Source organism: Aquarana catesbeiana, linkage group LG11, assembly GCF_042186555.1.
Source record: "Aquarana catesbeiana isolate 2022-GZ linkage group LG11, ASM4218655v1, whole genome shotgun sequence".
NCBI classification, from domain to species: domain Eukaryota; kingdom Metazoa; phylum Chordata; class Amphibia; order Anura; family Ranidae; genus Aquarana; species Aquarana catesbeiana.
The window spans coordinates 282631548-282646875 of NC_133334.1; the positions used below are offsets into that span (position 1 = coordinate 282631548).

The window sequence follows — 15328 nt, forward strand, 5'->3', positions numbered from 1 at the left end:
AAACAAATTTTATTTTGTGAAATAAAGTAACTGGATGTAACTACTTTAGTAGACGGCTCGTGCCGATCCTTCGAACAACCACATCGGGAGCCTCTGATAATCAAACTACCTAAAGGCTCCTTCTACTGCTTTGTTCACCTACCTGAGAACCCCCCTAAGAGCACCCATGATGGGAACGCCCGAGGTATAGAGAACGACCACACTGACCCTGAGTGGGGACAGGTTTTCTCCACCCACACACCAGTTCCCCCCCATAGTTGGGTGACCGCAACCTCAACAGTTCGAAGTCCATTTGGACCTTTTTCCCCTTTTATTGTGGAAGCGCTGCATTCTTGTTTCTGAATTTATCTACTGCACACTATAAAGGCTCTTCTCCCACCTCCCTCTATGTTCTTTTTCAGTGGAAAATCTGAGCTTTACCAGAAACCCCTGACCAGCTCCTCGATCACCAAAACCCCAGACCTTAGAGAAAACGAATGTTCTCCACGTACCCCTTTTCACACCATACAGGTGCAATGAAAAACAAGGTGTTTCAACGCACAATTGTGCGTAAAGTTTAAGGGAACATTGGCCGGTGCCAATTGTAGCGGGAGGAATCTTCCAAAGAGTCCTGCTGCGGCTCTGAGAGGATGGGTGCGGCCGCCAGCCCTGTTCACTATTATGACAGGTCGGTGGCGGCTGCAGCCAAAAAAAAAGAGCACTAATCTTTATGCTTACCGACTAAGCATTAATTCACCCTCCTCCCAGTACAAATCCCCCCCTCCCAGCACAAATCTTTGCCCTCCTATCCCCCCTCCAGGCTCAAATCCTCTCTCTCCCCAAAACCCACCAGCACAACAAATCTCCCAACCCCCCCCCCCAAAAAAACACCCTCCTAACTCAAATCCGCTACCCCACAAATCCCCCCCAACACAAATCCCCCCCCCCACTCCAAATCCCCCCTCCTAGCACAAATCCCCTCCCCCCAAAAAAGTCCCCTCCTGGCAGAAATACCCCCCAATCATCCCTACTAGCACAAATTCCCCCCTCCCCAAATCCTCTCTCCCCAAATCCCACCAGCACAAATCCCCCCCCCCCCCAAAAAATCACCCTCCTAGCCCAAATCCTCTGCCACACAAATCCCCCCCCCCCCCAAACACAAATCCTTTCCCCCCACTCCAAATCCCAGCTCTCAATCACCCCTACTAGCACAAATCCCCCCCCTCCAAAAAAGTTTCCCTCCTAGCACAAATTCCCCCCTCCCCCCAAAAAATTTCCCCTCCTGGCACAAATACCCCCCAATCACCCCTACTAGCACAAATCCCCCCCCCCCCCACCAAAAAAAAGTTTCCCTCCCAGCACAAATTCCTTCCCCCTTATAACACCTCTTCTAGCACAAACTCCCAAATCCCCCCGCCTAGTGCAAATCTTCTTCTCACATCCCCCCCCTCCCAACACAAATCCCCTCAAATCACCATTCCTAGCCCAGCCCTCTAAATTTTCCCTCCTTGAACATTTCTTATCCCCTCTCACCCTCCAACTTCCCCCTCCCAAACAAATCCCCCCTTCCAATCTCCTCATGGTGTCCACCCCACCTCCCATGATGCCACAGTGCCCAGGGCAGCCGCCCCTTCTGCCCACCCCTTGTTCCAGACCCTGGAGGTGGGGATCGTTCGTCACTTTGCCTCTAGGATACATGCTAGGACTCCCGATTGTCTCCTCCGGGAATTCCACAATAGTAGAAGAAAGAATGGTAAATGCTTCTCATAGTGTAGTAATCTTGACTAAATGTAATAATGAAAAAGTATTGCACTCATTTCACATCTGAATAAAAACCGCATGTCAGTAATCAGCTCCAGTGTTACCCACCAGCAAGATGGCCGCCGCGTCTCCTCCTCCAAGGAGGAGGAGCTGGAGACACGTGATGTCATCATGCATCCGGATTCAGCAGCCATCTTGCTGGTTGGTAACGCTGGAGCTGATTACTGACATGCGTTTTTTATTCATACGTAAAATGAGTGCAATACTTTTTAATTAATAAACTGAATTGAGATTATACACTATGAGAAGCATTTTCCATTCTTTCTTCTACTATTGGGGAATTCCTGGAGGAGACAATTGGGAATTCTTGTATGTATCCTAGAGGCGAAGGATCCTCACGGTAGATTTGCCCAGGAGCGTCACAGACACATTTATACCTTTAACATCAACATTGTCCTGCGAATGCGCGGCGGCCCGATTGTACAGAAATACCTTTCGCATGAACAGCGGAGGGATGGAATCGGAGGAAGTCTCCAGAGATAGAAGTGACAGCCGGCAGCAGGCATAGGAAACGGCCGCTGTACAAAACCTGCAAGGAAATCATGACAAGAACATGCGTGTTAGAGGAGGGAGACACGGGCCCTCAACACTAAGGTTTAATGCTGGTCACAGGAAAGGAAACTGGTAGGCTGCGCGCTCGAGGCCAATAGAAGGAGCTGAAGCTCTGAGCGTGTAGCCTGCCAGTTTCCTTTCTGTGACCAGCTCCTCCAGATGTGACCCTGTGACCCGTGACGTCACTTCCGTGCTTTCCACGCTGGTTCCGGCTCCTCTCCTGTGGCCACAGGACGTGCTGCAGACCTGCCATCAACACACCACACACCAGGAACCCCTTCCGGACCCAAGGAGCCCTCGGGAATACCTATACAGAGGAGCCTGTACCTTCCTTACTTCTTGTCAGTGTTTATGTATACCTTACCATTATCAGCTTCTAATACTGCACTTAGGTGGCGCTTCCTTTGTTCTCTCCCTCTATTTCTGTGTACAGTGCCGGCTCTCTGAGGACATTATCCCGCCATTATTTGTATTCTTGGCCTACTATTGTTGTGCTTATGGACTAATATCCTCCCTTTTAATACAGACTCGGTAATGGTGATTTTTTTTTTTATTACTATTATTCTGTTATATATTACACTGTAGCTTGCGCTCACAGTTATTTTTACCATTAGAATGTACTATCACTGCGTTCTTTGCTCACTTATTCTGCGCACTATATCTTGCACATAGAAAGGGTAAGCTCAGCTTCTTATTAATCTTCGCATGGTGCCCAGTAGCAGTCTCAGGGATTCTGGATAACTATGCAAGGAAAGCTTTCCCAAGTAAATAGTATGCCATCAAAATACATTTAATGCACATATAACCTTATGGAAAGATTTCTATTGAAATGAATGATCTTAGACATAATCCTCTTCAGTCAAAGTGGATGCTAAGCAATGCAGAAGATTACATGTTTAGATAAGGTGGCAAATATACCAGCAGGTAAAGGGCTGTGATACAATGGACACGCACACACACAATTCAATGGTCCTGACCATATGGATTCCATGCAGCGAATGGATTCAGTGTGTAAGCTCACCTGAGGACTACAGGAAGAGATCCTGAACATTGCGGGTTTAGCAGCGCTTCCCAGAACTTGTCCAATGAGGAGGCATCAGAACCCGGGGGAACCAGTGACATCCGGCAATCATGTAAATGGACCGAAAAAGCAGCAAGTCCCACTACATGTGCATCTTTCAGGAGCGGAGTCTGAAATGAACAGGACAAGACGTGTGAATATCTGACCAAAACTGTAAAATGAAAAAGAGGGGAAGTAGGAAATAATCCTATTGGTTTGTGAACAAGAACAGAACTCTGTGTAGCCTACAAAGAGCCAGGACTGAGATGTTATATTTCACCTAAATAACCACCTACTGGTCATGTGACTGTAAAATACAACCTTCCCCTCTGCATTAGGTAACACAATCCCCTGCGCTGTAATGCATTCACTTAGATGGCGGCCATCTCTTCCCTCCACTGACCCATCACTACTTTTACACACCAATTAATACAGATATGCATTTATTAAAACTTATCATATTATGAATTACAATCAGTGTAAATCCTTCCTGATCAGCTTCCTGAAATATCAGGAAGACATACTAGAAAAGAGAGCCAGTATTGGTGGCCAGTCGGATTCTACCTTTGTGCACCCGCTACTACTCCATTGTCCTAATGGACACCATCACTAATAAAGTGAAGGCCAGGAGGAGGCGGGGACAAGGACGTCTTGCCATTCCTATTTTTGCTGATTATGCAAGGATAAACCAGATAATCAGTGGGTGTATGTAGTTGAACAATCTTTGATGATCTGTTCTAGGCCAATCAGATGACAGACATACACACACACTATATATTTTATATCAGGGATCTCAAACTGGCGGCCCTCCAGCTGTTGCAAAACTACAAGTCCCATGAGGCACTGCAAGGCTCACAGTTACAAGCATGACTGTCATAACTGCAACAGAGTGAAGCAAGACATATTATAATGTGAAAGAAGTAATATAATTTATGAAGTAAACACAGATATAAACGCACCTACAATACCAAACAGTGTAAAACAAACCAAACAGTGACCCACAAAGCACAACAACCTAAACTAGTATATACAGTAAATAGGAATACCGGAATCGTAATTGTAGCCAGGCCAGGGTCATAAACGGGAGATCAGCAGATGGGGGCAAGGAGCAAGACAGGACAGGGAGAAGGTGGAAGGGATCAGGCTGCAGGGCAGGGCTACAGGATAACAGGAGGAACAGGTTCAGGGTTCTGGTTCTGGTTCAGGGCTCAAGTACAATACCAAGGCAAGTGTGTGAGTGCTTGCCAGGTATAAATACACGTCTCCTGCAATTAGTCTCAGGTGACGCCTGATTGCAGGAGATGATGTCGGCTCCAAATTGCTAGGAGACACCTGCTGGTGGACACCGGTACTGCGGCCCAAAGATCAGACAGTGCCACCAGCAGGTGAAACCTTTCCAGACAGCTCCAGACTGCTAAGAGACACCTGCTGGTGGAAACCAGTACTGCGGCCCAAAGATCTGATAGTGCCACCAGCAGGTGAAACCTTTCCTGACAATGACTCCCACAGCCAAAGGCATGATGGGACTTGTAGTTTTGCCACAGCTGGAGGGCAGCCAGTTTGAGAACCCTGCTTTATATCAATCATTCTGTAATATTCAGGATTTGTCTGTACAGGCCTAATTATGTATCTACAGCCATATAGACTCACCTGATGACACAAGAGCTGCAAGATTCTGGTCAGCAAAGCAAAAAGGGCCCTGCGATGGCCAAACAGCATCTTCACATATAGGGTTGGCCATGGTCCTTGGCTATTAAATGAGAAAATTGTTTATGGTAACAAGGTAGGGGGTATGAAATAAAATACTGTTTTACTGACAACTAAAACAAGTGAAATATGCTGTCTTGACTTTCATGACTTATACAACCTGCACTTCATGTTAACCTATTCTGCCTCAAGCAGAAGCCATTCTGGCTAAAAACATAATACATTTGTATACTACCTGGTCAAAGGTTTGTGGACATCGAACTGCTACACCTATATAAACTTGGTGGACATCCCAATCCAAAACCATGAGCAATAATAACAATTTGCCAACTAAAGTTCTGGGAAGTCCTAACAAGACACAGGCAGCAGTAAAATAGATAGAGGCTCCAATCTGTACCTATTTTATCTAAACAAAAAAGTTTGGGTTGGAGTTGGATTGTTGGATTACCATTTTGCAAAACAGAACAAAACAAAAAACATTATAGGCCAATAATCCGATAAATCAGCCAAAAGTTTGTGGCTACCTGACCATCACATCTACCACAAAAAAAAAAAAGTATGTGAAGAGCAATGTTAAATCTACAGCATACAAAGGCAATGCAGACAGTTGTGCTCTTCCAGCCTTGTGGCAACAGTTTGGTGAAGGCCTTTTTCTGTTCCACCATGACTTTGCCCCCCTTCCCCGTGTACAAAGCCAGCTCCATATTGTAAGACAGGTCTTTTAATGTTGGCAGCCACTCTTTGGCACTTATAACTTGGTTTGCACATTAGTTATTCTTTATTCAATTAGCTTATCATGATCAGGCATCTACAAACGTTTAGCTATACAGTGTAACACATGCACTATAGACAGTTGTGGGTTACCGGTCCGGTGGACTGGTACTGGAGGCCGCCATGACACACTGACAAAAGGATGTGAGGAGTAAGTCTGATACCTGTCAGAAGAGAAGTCAGTTAGGAAGGCACATGGTGTTCAGATTAGAACAAAACAAAATCACATTAAACTCACGGTCACTTCCTGGGGTTCCAGTTCTTCAATATTACGAGAAAAGAGTGCCTCCGAGATCCCAGGAACGGTGTCTGGATTACCAGATCCCATCACTGCTGTCAGCCTATCCAAAATCACCGCCACCTGTGATGAGACCTCTGTAATAGAGTTCAATGTACTAGTCAGAGTGTCACTGAATTCCTGGTGACAACCCAAATATGTTGGATTTCCCATCACTTTCTCTACCCAGTGACAACCATAATGCCATAATGTGTGGGGTGCATCGCATACTAGCACATTAGTGCCCGGTCACCGCTGAGAGGGCTGAGCAGTTCCTGCGGCCTTCCTTCTGGGTTCGCGGGCTCCGGCGCTGAGAGTGGCCGGAGCCGCGAAGACGTCGCTCGGTTTCGGCAAGAAGCTCTGAAGATCCGGCACCGTATGCACCACTGACGTCAGCGGCGGCATGAAGGGTGAATATCTCCTAAACGGTGCATATTTAGGAGATATTCATTTTACTTACAGGTAAGCCTTATTATAGGGCTGATTATAGACTTACCTGTAGGTAGAAATAACAAAGCAGGGTTTACAATCGCTTTAAGGTAAGTCTTTCATAATGTGCTAATATGCGATGCACCCCCCACATTATGACTTTACCTTGCAGGGGGTAATCTTTATTTCGTTTTTTAATAGACTTTACTACCACTTTAAAGCAACAATGCAAAACTCTTATCTGTCCTCCCCCCTTTTTCTGTTGTTGCTTTCACTTTTTTTTTGTTACCTGTCCTCCTCCCAAAGTAAAGAAAAAACAATTTTGGCCCCTGTGACATCATCACATTGGCTGCTTAAGGTCTACCACAGACAGGAGGACGGACCCAAATTTCTCTGTGGATGTGGATAGTCCTCAGCAAGGTATAGTCATGCGTCCGCAATCCTTCACTACCCCCAATCTGTTTCTGTAACTGTGAAGGGCTCCTAAAAATGGGAAAACGTGACCTTCCCCATTCTCAACTCCAGAACTTCTCCCGTCCTCTGGAACTCCCTACCCCCAATCTGTCATACTATCTCTTACTCTGTCCAATTTCAGACGATCCCTGAAAACTCATCTCTTCAGAGAGGCCTATCCAAGCCCCCACCTAACAACTGCTACCAGATGTGACGTCACCACGTACAGCGGCCGCCGGCCGGACAGACTGCAATGCCTAGATTCTGCCTTTGCTGCAGCTATTATACATTGAAATGTATGCTTTTATCTTCAGCAATGTGAGTGCAATTAATGTTTTTTTTCAATAAATCAATATCATTATGTACCACGCTATGAGTTTTTATATTTTATATGCCCCCTGATACCGCAAATGGAACCAAGGAGCTGAGGGTATCCAAGGCCGCCATAACAAGTGTGGATGTGTTTGGGATACATTCCCTTAGACCCCTTTCACACCGAGGGCGTTTTGCAGGCGTTATAGCGTTAAAAATAGCGCCTGCAATCCGCCCTCAAACAGCTGCAGCATTGTCTCCAGTGTGAAAGTCTGAGGGCTTTCATACCGAAGCGCTGCGCTGGCAGGACGGGAAAAAAGTCCTGCCAGCAGCTTCTTTGGAGCGGTGTGTTTACCGCTCCTCCACATTGAAATCAATGGGGCAGCGCTGGGATACCACCGGCAAAACGCCACTATTGCGGCGCATTGCGGGCGCTTTTAACCCTTTCTTGGCCGCTAGCGGGGGGTAAAAGCGCCCCGCTAGCGGCCAAAATGTGCCGCTAATCCGACGGTAAAACGCCGCTAAACATAGCGGCGTTTTACCGCTGACGCTGCGGGCGGCCCGGTGTGAAAGGGCTCTAAAGGCGCTACTTGGCTTTTCATTCATTTGAAAGCCAACGTCTTTTGGAAAGCAGCCACCTTTATCCTCACCTTTACTTCCACTGGACACTTTGGGGAGCTGTATAAATCCTGTATAATAATAATAATAATAATAATGTAAAAGTGCCCGGGCCTGAGCGGCCAATCACCAGGCTCAAACACTGTAATGGGGTGGGCATTAGGCCATCTACCCAGATGAACTCTGATACCAAAATGTGCGGAGAGTGAAATCCTGCACTTAGGAGATGGCGAGGGAGTAGACAATGCGAGGGGCTGCAATATTTGCCCTGAATGGGCAGGTTACACATTTTCTTTACTAGAAGTACTAATTTACACACCAATTTTTACATTTTGCCTAAAGTTGTACTTTACATAGGCCTTTTATCACCCACCATCATATCGCTTGCCATCCATGACATATGGCCTCAGCTCCCAAAGTGCGGCCTGTAACTTCGCCATGGGCTCCTCATTCAGGGACACATCCATCTTCTCATTGCCTAACGGATCAGAAAATCATTTAAAAATTAAAGCCGATATCATTCATCAATCATCAAACTTATTACTTACATGAATTGTGAGACTTCATAGCCCTTCAATTCCCCCAACAAAAACATGACTTGTTCCTGCTCCCATTTCATGTATTGTGGGCCCCATTGGAACCAGGAACAAAAGGTTTCAATCAGGTGTAAACCAGTCGAGTTTTTGCACTTGAGGGGGTGTGAGGTCACAAATCACAAGTCCACAAAGAAATCACATTTCAGTTATAGAGCACAGAAGACTGAATTACCCACCCCCTACTGAGAGCTGAACTCCAGACATCATTTTATTATGTTTAATGATATTATAATCTACCTCTGCAATGGCCTTTTCACTTTTGTTCAAAAGCTTAATGTTAGTAAAGTTTGCTTTGTCTGGATTTCAGCTTTAGGTACAAATTACTGAATTGCTTGTTAAATATTAGATCAATGCGTCATGTTCAATCTTTAGGCATCAATACACCAATTTAGAATATGAAGCGAATCATTTACCACCTCTCACCCCCCATATAGGAAAATGATGGCGGGCGGGATCCCCTCTCATTCTGGGGTGGCGAGGTCATAGGACATCGCCCCAGCGTCACCCCTCGGGTCGTGCCGTTTCCCCAATGTCAGTAAATAACCAATGGCGCCGCTCCTTACCCATGTGATCGGCTTGAAAGCGCAGTTTATCTGCTCTCCCCGCCTCACACTGACAGAGTGTGAGGAGAGCCAATCAGAGGCATCTCCTCACAGGTAATCGGGGCACAGATCATCAGTGCAACCCCAACAGTGACACCAATCAGTGTCCATCAGTGCTGCCAATCAGTGCCTGCTCATTAGTGCCCCCCCATCAGTGCCTACTCATTAGTGCCCCCCCATCAGTGCCTACTCATTAGTGCCCCCCATCAGTGCCTGCTCATTAGTGCCCCCCCATCAGTGCCTACTCATTAGTGCCCCCCCATCATTGCCTACTCATTAGTGCCCCCCATCAGTGCCACCTATCACTGCCCATATAGAGGTAAAGAGATCCTGCTGCTCACAGGTGATACCATCCGGCTATGGTGCTCAAAATTGCACTGTGAATGAGGTGCACGCCCTGCCACTGCTGTAGACACATAGTAAACAAGAAAAAAAAAAATCGGATATCTGCACTCTCCTACCATGCAAAAAACTGCTTTATTTCTGTATCAGAAATTCATAAAAACAACCAATACTGATAGGCAGGGAAGGGACAAAAAAAAAAGGTAGACGCATTTCACACGATGGTTCCTGCTTTATCAATACCACCATATCATTGCCCATAAATGTCACCAATCAGTGCTGCCTATCAGTGTCCATCAGTGCGGCATATTAGTGCCTCCTCATCAGTGCCACCTCATTGGGGCCCATCAGTTAAGGAGAAGAATGACTTGTTTACAAAATTTACTGACAGAAACTAAAAAAAAAAAAAAAAAAAAACGTTTTTTTTTTTCTAAAATTTTTGGTCTTTAGTTTTTTTTAGCAACAAATAAAAAACCCAGCGGTCATTAAATATCGCCAAAAGAAAGTTCTATTTGTCTGACAAAAAAATGATAAAAATGTCCTATGTGTACAGTGTTACATGACCGCGCAATTGTCATTCAAAGTGTGAGAGCGCTAAAAAGCTGGAAATTGGCCTGGGCAGGAAGGGGGTAAAAGTGCCCCAGTATTAAAGCAGTTAAACAAAGTTCAACTAATCCGATTGGTTAACCATCATCCTGACAATACTCCAACCGCCGAGATCCTCACCTTCCAGCTTCCGATGCTTCTCTAGTTCACAGGCATCTAGATAGGAGCTCAGCATGTTTGCAGGAATCTTATCGGCTCTACAGTGATAAAGACAAATAAGAAATCTGGTATTATGGTGTATTTTAGTGAGCAGATCACACAGAGTCAGTATAATAAGGTTTATCTTACAGTAATACCATACTGGGCAAGATAACGGGTTCACTTTACTGTATCCACACTACCCATCAGTCTCCCTGATATTACCGATGTTGATAAGCACCCCAGAAGCCACATCATCCTGCAGTGCCCACATTGCATTGTGGGTAGAGGTGTGCCATAGAGAAATCGTTTCTCAAACCTCCTAATTCCATTCTGTAGGCACCTTCTAGGCTTCTAGGCTATCTTGCAGCAATAGGGTCTAATTTTTACTACCAAATATCACATTTATTTTATACCAACTGTGCTCAGAAGTCACCGAAGCCTGGATTCCCAGGACAAATTTAGCAGCATCAATATGTGCCAGGTAAAATGACTAGAACTGAATAATTTGCCAATCCAAATAACTTTTTCATTTTATAAAATTTTCTTTTGGTACACTAATTTAATTAAAACCCTTCTCAAGTGGATCAGACACTTATGTTTCAATAAAAAAAATTTCTACACTATAAATGTGTTAAACAATTACAGTATTAAAACAGATGCACATGCAGTACTAAACAGAGCTATACTGCCATCTACAGGCTGCTGTGACCTATACACACTCAAACCATTTTTCCTGGACCTCCCCATGTCAGCCCACTATGGGTCAGCTCTGCCACCTCTGACCCCTGCAGGACCACCTCTTTCTTAGCCCATAAAGGGCGGCTGTCTGCCCACACCAGTGTTCTTTTTTTGTCCTCGCTCCAGACGCCTTTTAAAGTTTATTTTTATTTTTTTTTTTTTTTCTTTCTTTTTTCCTCCATCCCCCATCCATCCTGTTCGGGTTCAGCCTCTCCCGGTTCAGAAGACCCCCCCTCATATAGGCTGTAAATCTACTGAGGAGGGGAGTTCCCGTGGTGCTGGCATTCTATGGTACAGTATAAATGACTGTGTATTACTGGCAAAGGTCACTGGCAGTATAAATGACTGCTCACAGTCACACTGCATGATCACATGATTTGAGAAGAACACTGATTGGCTCTTGATTGTAAGGCTCGATTCACACCTATGCATGTTGCTTTTGAGCGTTTTTGGAGGTTTTTTTTTCATGCTTGCCACGTTTTGAGCAGCGATTTTGCCGCGTTTTTGCCGCGATTTGCGTTTTTTTTTTTTTTTTTTTTAGTTTTTTTTTTACAGTCTAAAAAAAAATAAAAAAAAACAAAAAAAAAACGGCAAAAACGCTGCAAAAACGCTGCAAAAATGATGCACTTGCGTTTTTGATGCTTGTCCATTGAAATCCATTACATGCAAAACGCTGCTTTTTGCATGAAAAAAAGTCCCCGACCCTTTCCAAAAATGCAGAGAAACAAAAAGGCATTGATGTGAACATGTTCCATAGGAACCCATGTTAAAAAATTCCCGTGCATTTCTGCAAAATGCAAAATGCATCAAAAAACGCGCTAGTGTGAATGGAGCCTTAATGGGCAACATATTTGTCTAGCTGCTGACAAAGCAATAGCATTGGTTCATGTATCCTCAGCTCAGGGCATCACATGGAGGAACATTTCTATACATATTGTAGACAGGAAGGGGTTAGGTCAGGGAGTAACACCTAATTAATACGTTGGATGGTGGAGGGCAATCTTCTAGGCTCATGGGACGGATTCACACCAGATTCACTATCTGTAGTAGGTTTCTGTGTTCTCTCTGTGCTTCCATGGGGTCTCTTTTGTAACTCCATCCATGTGTGAGGTGAATGATGAGAAGAGAAGTGATAGCAAAGAACAAAAGAAAGAAAAGGAGGTAACTAGAAAGGTCCGAGCTTATGAATATTCAATTCTCTCACCGTTTTAATGAATCGATCAGTAACATGAGTGAATCTGAATTCTTAGGCAGCTATATTAAAATAAAAAGAAGAAACAATCTGTAATCTTTCATCTCCATTCATGAACATACAAGCAATGATATACATTTGAGGTTTCACGGGGATCACACTAGAAGTGTATACTGACCACTCTGGGGGTGAGGAGCGCAGGCAGGAAGCGCGATGTAAAGTACGGCCTCCGGAAAATGCTGAAAATCAATACACAGAATTTAATTTCTGAGCTGATAAAAGTGGTAAATCGTAACCATATAACAAAGATTATATATGTGAACTCAATAAAAAAAAAAAAAAAAAAAAATACACATAATTGGAATACATTGGTAGGGGGGCATCATCCCGATTCATACTTATCCAAATACCATTTCATGTAAATGGGATTATAAACACGCCCACCTGGGGATACTCTGTATTAGTAATTGCTACAACAATTTTTGGTAAAATGGTTACACTTTTATTACATACAAAATTTAAAAAAGTGATCCCAAACATGTATAAAGACACGGGGTCTTTTGTATTAGACAGAACCAATATATACACACAATACACAAAAAGAAAGCTAAACATTCAAAATCTCGATCAGTCGGAAGGCGGGGCCTTGACAGCTGGGATAATGCGAGTCTGATCAGAGTCTGCAGGGTGTCGGTGGCCGGTATGAGTTGCTTCCTCGATTGGACATCAAAAGAAGTTCTGGACAGCCGCACTCCAAGAAATATTTTGCCTTTTTATTCAAAAAAGTGTCATCTAAAATACAGGTCACAGCAGAGCGGAAAAAAGCATATGCGTTTCACACTACAAACAGTGCTTAATCATAGCTAGCCGTGATTAAGCACTGTATGTAGTGTGAAACGCGTAAGACTTTTTCCGCTCTGCTGTGACCTGTATTTTAGATGACACTTTTTTGAATAAAAGGCAAAATATTTTTTGGAGTGCGGCTGTCCAGAACTTCTTTTGATGTCCAATTGCTATATGCATTGCCAGCACCTGGGCTTCTAAACTGGAGGTGAGGCTTTTACTTCTATCTGACCCACCTGGAGCGGTGATACCTTCTCCCATGAGTTGCTTCCTCGCCGTCCTTTGCAGTTGGCTGGTGGTGGTTTCCATTATTGTAGCTGGAAACACTCTGCAGAAATTCCGCGATCACAGCTTCCTGAGAGATAAATTATACACAGGAAGGCCAAGCTAAGAGAACGGTCTGCAGGCTCACACCTTGGGGATCTACTCTGCTCTCGTCTGTGATTCGCTGTGCCCGTGCGAACGATATCCGCAATAAGACACTCTACTACCTCACCCCCTGGACCTTTATCTTGGTACTGGTCCACTTCCTGTCCAACGTCTGGATCTATCACACTGCTCAGATGACAATTGGAGTCATGGCGCAATTTATGGTCGCAAGTTTCTCTATCCAGAGCATGCTGATCGCATTCCAGTATCTGAAGGTTATACAGGACCTCCCAGCTACCTCTATTAAGAGAACCTGACGCCAGAGACCCATCACCCCGTCGTGTCCCTGGAACTTCCCATAACAAAGTGCCAACAGAATTCAGGCGAAGTGCAGGAGGGACAAAAAACATTCCACAGTGTGACACTTTCCTTCATATGATTGTTATTTAAATGAAGAGAAGACATTAAAAAAAAAAAAAAAAATATTAGATCAGTCTACGCGTTTCACGGTGCTGCTGCTTCCTCAGGACTGAAGAATGAGCTTTATTATACCTATTAGAGAAAGATAAACATCCATCAAAAAATACACAAAAACAACAATAATCACTTACCTGGCTTCCATTACACTAGCTGGAATCTTGCCAGTATTCTGAAATATCTTTACAGCTTTCTCTACGTCCTGCTGTGCCTGAGACTGTGTCTGTACAGGAGGAAAGGAAGCAATAAGCTATGCTGTAGCAAAATGACAATAAAACGAGGCAAATAAACATAACCTTTTATTTTTTTAAGCTTTAATGAAATGCTGTCATCCGCTCATTTACATGGTTGGTAAGGTTCAAAAAAGACAATAGTCCACCCAGTTCTACCTGTGTAGGTGTGTCAGTGTCGATAATCATTTCCCATATCCCTGTATATTGTGTTCACTAAGATGTATGTCCAAGAGTCTTTTAAAAATAGAAATACTCCCCACTGACACCACCAATTGTGGAAGGGAGTTCCACATCCTTATTGCCCTGACAGTGAAAATCCCCCCCCCCCCCCTTTCTCCTCCAATCTCATTGTGCAGCCCGTGTCCTTTTACACTCCCTGAGACTGAATAGTTTTTTTCCTATGCTGGGATCACCATTGAGGGATTTGTAAATTGCTATCATATCTCCTCTCAAGCGTCTCTTCTCCAGGGAGAATCAATTTAGTGCTTGTAGATAAATTTAGTGCTTGCAGGGCAAAATGAAGTGATAGCTCACGTCTTTGGCGAAGTCTACTCATTAATCTGTGCAACTGTGTCACCAGCCTGCTCCATTGGTGCCCCGGGTTCCAGGTATTGGGGGGCATGTAACCTCTCCTGGGTGATAGTGCTCAGGGCAGAGCAGCCAATAGCCAGGCCTGTACAGTCACAGGAGGGAGGGAGGAAATGACATCATCCCCCTGGGAAACGTACAGGTTGGACTCCTGCAGCAGGGAGACAATGAGGGAGCATGGATCAGTTAGCATACCTTCCTGGGGGGTGGGGGGGGGGCAATGCAACTCTGGTCTGAATAGTCAGGTGATGGTAACTATCAGACATCAGAAATCTGTCTCTATGCCAAGGGAATGGTAATCTACACCCCCCCCCCCCCCAATTTGACAGCTGGGAGCTTGCAAATTGTGCGTCCTCCTGATTGAGAGACCGCCGTGCTTCCCAGTTTGTTTTGTTTAAAACTATATCTAATTAAGTGGAAACTACTAGGAAACATGTTGGGAGGTAAAAAACAAAACAAAAACAAAAAAAAAAAAAACAAACGTTCAGACAACAAGGACCCCAGAAAGGCTACTGTGACTACTGGGTCTGCAAAAAAAAAGCCTCTACTGAGAACTGCCTTTTAACCCTTTCAATACCGGGCACTTCCCCCCCTTCCTGCCCAGGACAATGTTCAGCTTTCA

General features: G+C 44.6%; 1 protein-coding gene and 1 pseudogene across 2 annotated transcripts in view; one reads left to right on the plus strand and one right to left on the minus strand.

Moving 5' to 3' along the window:
• Positions 1 to 15328, minus strand: part of FANCA (FA complementation group A) — an 84444-nt gene that overhangs the window by 26643 nt on the left and 42473 nt on the right. For both annotated transcript variants that reach the window (XM_073605962.1, XM_073605961.1), the window contains exons 18-27: positions 14020 to 14108; positions 12375 to 12435; positions 12209 to 12258; positions 10246 to 10322; positions 8353 to 8457; positions 6129 to 6265; positions 5984 to 6054; positions 5063 to 5162; positions 3374 to 3543; positions 2233 to 2329 (exon numbers count right to left, since the gene is read on the minus strand). In XM_073605962.1, coding sequence (XP_073462063.1) covers positions 2233 to 2329; positions 3374 to 3543; positions 5063 to 5162; positions 5984 to 6054; positions 6129 to 6265; positions 8353 to 8457; positions 10246 to 10322; positions 12209 to 12258; positions 12375 to 12435; positions 14020 to 14108 — 957 coding nt within the window. The remainder of the gene's footprint in view (positions 1 to 2232; positions 2330 to 3373; positions 3544 to 5062; positions 5163 to 5983; positions 6055 to 6128; positions 6266 to 8352; positions 8458 to 10245; positions 10323 to 12208; positions 12259 to 12374; positions 12436 to 14019; positions 14109 to 15328) is intronic.
• Positions 13146 to 13929, plus strand: LOC141112862 (ergosterol biosynthetic protein 28 homolog pseudogene; annotated as a pseudogene).